This window comes from Nicotiana sylvestris, chromosome 8 (genome assembly GCF_000393655.2).
Source record: "Nicotiana sylvestris chromosome 8, ASM39365v2, whole genome shotgun sequence".
Classification (NCBI taxonomy): domain Eukaryota; kingdom Viridiplantae; phylum Streptophyta; class Magnoliopsida; order Solanales; family Solanaceae; genus Nicotiana; species Nicotiana sylvestris.
Genome location: NC_091064.1, coordinates 122,052,337 through 122,056,368, shown reverse-complemented (window position 1 = coordinate 122,056,368; position 4,032 = coordinate 122,052,337). Strand labels below are relative to the sequence as shown.

The window sequence follows — 4,032 nt, the reverse complement described above, 5'->3', positions numbered from 1 at the left end:
AGGATGGCAGCACAAAAGCAAGTAATAGAACGATATTACAACAGGAAAGCACGCCTCAGATTTTTCAAAATTGGGGACTTCGTGCTTAAAAAGGTGTTCCAATCTGCAAAAGCTGTTAACTCAGGAAAGCTAAGTCCAACATGGGAAGGACCATACAAAGTCCGTGGCATTGCGGGAAAAGGAGCATACCAGTTGGAAACAATGGATGGTAAAGTTTTACCCTCACATTGGAATGCTGTCCACTTAAAAAGATATTACTTTTAAGAAAGTACCTACGGTCAGGTATCATCATGTAAAAATTCTTCTCTTGGTTTATTAATATTTTACTAACGATTTTAGATGCTAGGCAAAATATCCTAACTCGTGCCAAATGATGAGTCACAACCTGCAAGGCAAAATGGAGTATTCTTAAATTCCTAGCCCAGGGTTACAATTAATCTGATGGAAATACACACGAGTTAGGCAGTCTTCATCTATAATCACACCGTCGAGTCTCGTATATCTTTCTGTTTCAGGAAAAGGGCCAAAGTAAAAGAAATAAACAAGTGCTCGAGGCTTCATACTTCACCGCTCAAACACTTGGAGGACTACATATTATACACAGATAGGTGCAAAGAAACAGATACGAGTATCGAACAAAAATCGGCCACAAAGAAGCAAGTGTTAAGAAAAAGTTACGAAGTCCTCAGCATTCATGAGAACAACAGAGTCATCTCTCAAACTCATAAACAAAGTCACCTCTCAAACCCTTCTTAACATGTAAAGATAGGGTCATGACTATGTACTGAAACAGGTTATGAAAAAAAACCTTGTTTATTTTATGTTATTTACAAATCTGTTACAAGAAAAACAGTTACGAGAAAAGTTGTAGATGTATTGTAATACATGTAACAGTCAAACACTTGTTAAAAGTTTATGAATGAAAACTTGCCAAAGTTGTTTCATACAAAACGTGTGTTTTCCTATTACTTTCATCGTATTTTAACACCATTATGAAGTTGAGACGTCTTCTTCATTAAGTGTCGATAAAATAAAAGGGCCCTCTTTTATAAGCCTCATGTCAATAAGTCATGGGAAGAATCATAAAGCATTTTCAAAGGATAAAAATGCTAAACTATTCTATAAGTCCTAAATAAGTAAGGAAAAGGCAAGAGTAGAACACATTGAAGTACTAACAAAACTTCTTGATATAATTAAAAAGACTAAGTAGAAACTTAGTCAATAAAAGTTTATACAAGTGCCCCATTATGATAACTGGGGACTTTCACCAAAAAATCCTTTAAAAAAACTAAGGGATAAAACATCATTCAATTGAGGGGGTTGTCACGGAAGCTTCAACTTCCACAGACTGGGTTGTAGAAGTTTCACCCTCTGAAGCTGGAATAGCAACATTTTCAGGAACTTCAAGGGCAGGAGAAGGAGTATCAGTAGACTGTTGGCTTTTCTCGATGGTATCTATGACTTTGGCCAGTTCAGACTGCAAGTCAAAACCCTCTTGAGCAGCTTCCGTCAAAGCATCACGACGAGAATTCAGGAAAGCCCAACTCACTTCTATGTTAAAATTTTCCTCTAGAAGTCCATATTCCTTTTCCCACATAGCAAGATCGTTTTTTAAAATTTGATTTTCAGCTAAATGGGAATCAAGGGAAGCTTCAAGAGAAGCATGAGAACTCTTCAAGGCTTGAATCTCGTCAGAAGAAGTCTGTAAGTCAGCCTGAGCTTGAGTCAAGCTTTGCACTAACTCTCCTGCATATTCTTCCTTTTTAGCCAAAAGTGCCTTCAGCTCTCTAACTTCTTCACTAGCTCTGGATAATTGTTCTGACAAAGAGCATTCCAAAAGCTCTTTGTCTCTTTTCAATTGGCTTGAAGAGGCTTTGATTGTTGCCAGTTCAGAAGTTAAACTACGGTTTTGCTGCTCTAGGAGATTTTTATCTTCTTGCAACTCTTCTATGGTCCCTTGAGCATTTTCGAACTGCTCCTTCCAATTGGTTGCTTCAAGTTGGGCTCCCCTAGCTATTTCCTCAGCCTCATGGACAGACTTTTCAGACTCACGAGCTTTTCTTTCCAGTAAGGAAATTCTTCTCATTAATTCTGTGCCAATAAGGTTAGCCTACAGAGGTAAGTCATGGAAATGAGAAATTGAAGATAATTTAAAAAAAAAAGAGAAAAAAATTTGTTGGTAGAAATACCTTCAAAGTAGAATGAACTACGTCATTCATCAAAGTTAAGCAGCTATGGCTCTCCATCTTCTTCTTCTCGATATCTCCAATTAGAGGTTCGAGCCAAACATCGGCTCTGCCGGTCTTCCTCAGGAGGCTATGATTGGCAGGAACCTCCAAAGTAACACTTCTCATTGTCATATTTCCGCTGCTAGAACCTGTCTCTGTATGATGAACAGAGGGAAGAGGAGCAGCGGAAGGAATGGAGGGAAAAGATGTAGAAACCAACACCGGAGCAGAAGCAGGTGCGGTCGAAGCAGCCAAGGGAACAGATATAGGAGCGGTAGAAATTGGCAAACAAACGGAAGTTGTTAAAGCTGGTAAAGAAACACTTACGGCTGGCAGAGGAATGGAGGAAATAGGAACAAATGAGGAAAGAGGAGCTTCATCAAAAACAGGTCCGAGCTCGCCACTCCCGAAACCACTGTCAAAAAGGTGCTGAATTGACTCATTATTATCTCTTGGTTCGGCATCCTCATCAGATTGAATCAAAACAGGCTCGGTGGCGGAGGTACGAGCAGGAGTGTTTTCAATTTCATTATTCAATGATTATTCGTCTCCTGGCCCTTGGCCTGGTAATTAGGGAGGTACCCTCCTCTTCTTCTTCAGAACTTTCCTTTGTAGCTTTTCTTTTAGGCAGCAAGGCTCGAGCCTTATCTAAATCCAGAGCAGCATTCGCAGACATGCGAATGGCCATAGCTACTTCAGCTGTCATTCCTCTAATGCCAAATCCTGATTAAAGAATGGATATACATGATTAAAGTTGAGGAAAAAGTGCTTAACATGTAAAACAAAAAAAATTTAAAAAAAAGGGGGGATACCATGTGTTTTGACTTTCCAGCCATGTAATAAAGAAATTGATTTCCAAGTTCTCTGCTCCCTAGTAGCAATCTTCAAAAGTGAGTCTACCCAACCACGAAAGTTGGGAATAGGTTCCACATCTCCCATGGTTGCTACAAAAAACCAAGAAGGGACGAGGTTAAAAACAACATTCTTTTGAAATTCTCAAAAGTAGGTACGGTAAATAAGAGGAAACTTACGTTCAAAATTCCACTTCTCAGGAAAGGGAATATTTGTTTCGCCAATCAAATCCACTGTACGGACAGCAACGTAACGGATATACCATCCACGATCTTTGTCATCCTCAGGGTTTACCAAAACTTTTTTGCTCCTTGCAGTTAAGGTGAAAACCCCATGGCGTATTAAGTTGGGATGGTATAGATGAATGAGATGAGAAAAGGTGAAATTGACATTGGCCTTGGATGATAAATATCTCAAACAAGCCACTGTTCTCCACACCAATGGACCAATTTGGGCCAAACAAATTGTAAAGAAACGACAAAAATCGAGAATAACTGGGTCAATCGGAGGATTAAAACCTAAAGTGAAGGGGTAAGTGTAAACAGAAGAATACCCATTTCTAAAAGAGGAAATTCTTTGATTTGGGGAAGGAATTGACATTCGGAGACTATCCTTCCAGTTACAATCTCTTCTTATGGTGGGGATTGTAAGCTCGGTTACTAATGTTGGGTAAGTATCGGCTCTTTCTAAATTTTTAATTTGTTTTTGAAGAGACGTTTTGTCACTTTCAAAAGACAAATCGCCGGGAACTATATCATCAACTGAGGGTTCTTGAGAAGTATCAAGAATTTCCCTACTTTTAGAAGAAGGGGCTTTTGGGACAAAACTCCTTGAAGAAGAACCAGAGGAGCCGCCTCGCGTAGATTCTAACCCTGTTCGAAGCCTACTTCCTCCGCCTCTTCTGTGTCTAACTTCCAGAATTCCATTCCGACCCTTGGATCAAAATCTCACT

At 39.4% G+C, this 4,032-nt stretch overlaps 1 protein-coding gene across 1 annotated transcript; it reads right to left on the bottom strand.

Moving 5' to 3' along the window:
* Window positions 1-2,091: 2,091 nt before the first annotated feature.
* On the bottom strand, window positions 2,092-3,734 carry LOC138876462 (uncharacterized). The gene is made up of 4 exons (XM_070155404.1): window positions 3,260-3,734; window positions 3,041-3,172; window positions 2,190-2,951; window positions 2,092-2,110 (listed from the first exon to the last, which is right to left on the bottom strand). Exons 1-3 carry the CDS (start codon window positions 3,678-3,680, stop codon window positions 2,758-2,760), a joined length of 747 nt encoding a protein of 248 aa, XP_070011505.1. The 5' UTR covers window positions 3,681-3,734; the 3' UTR covers window positions 2,092-2,110; window positions 2,190-2,757.
* Between the last annotated feature and the right edge of the window lie 298 nt (window positions 3,735-4,032).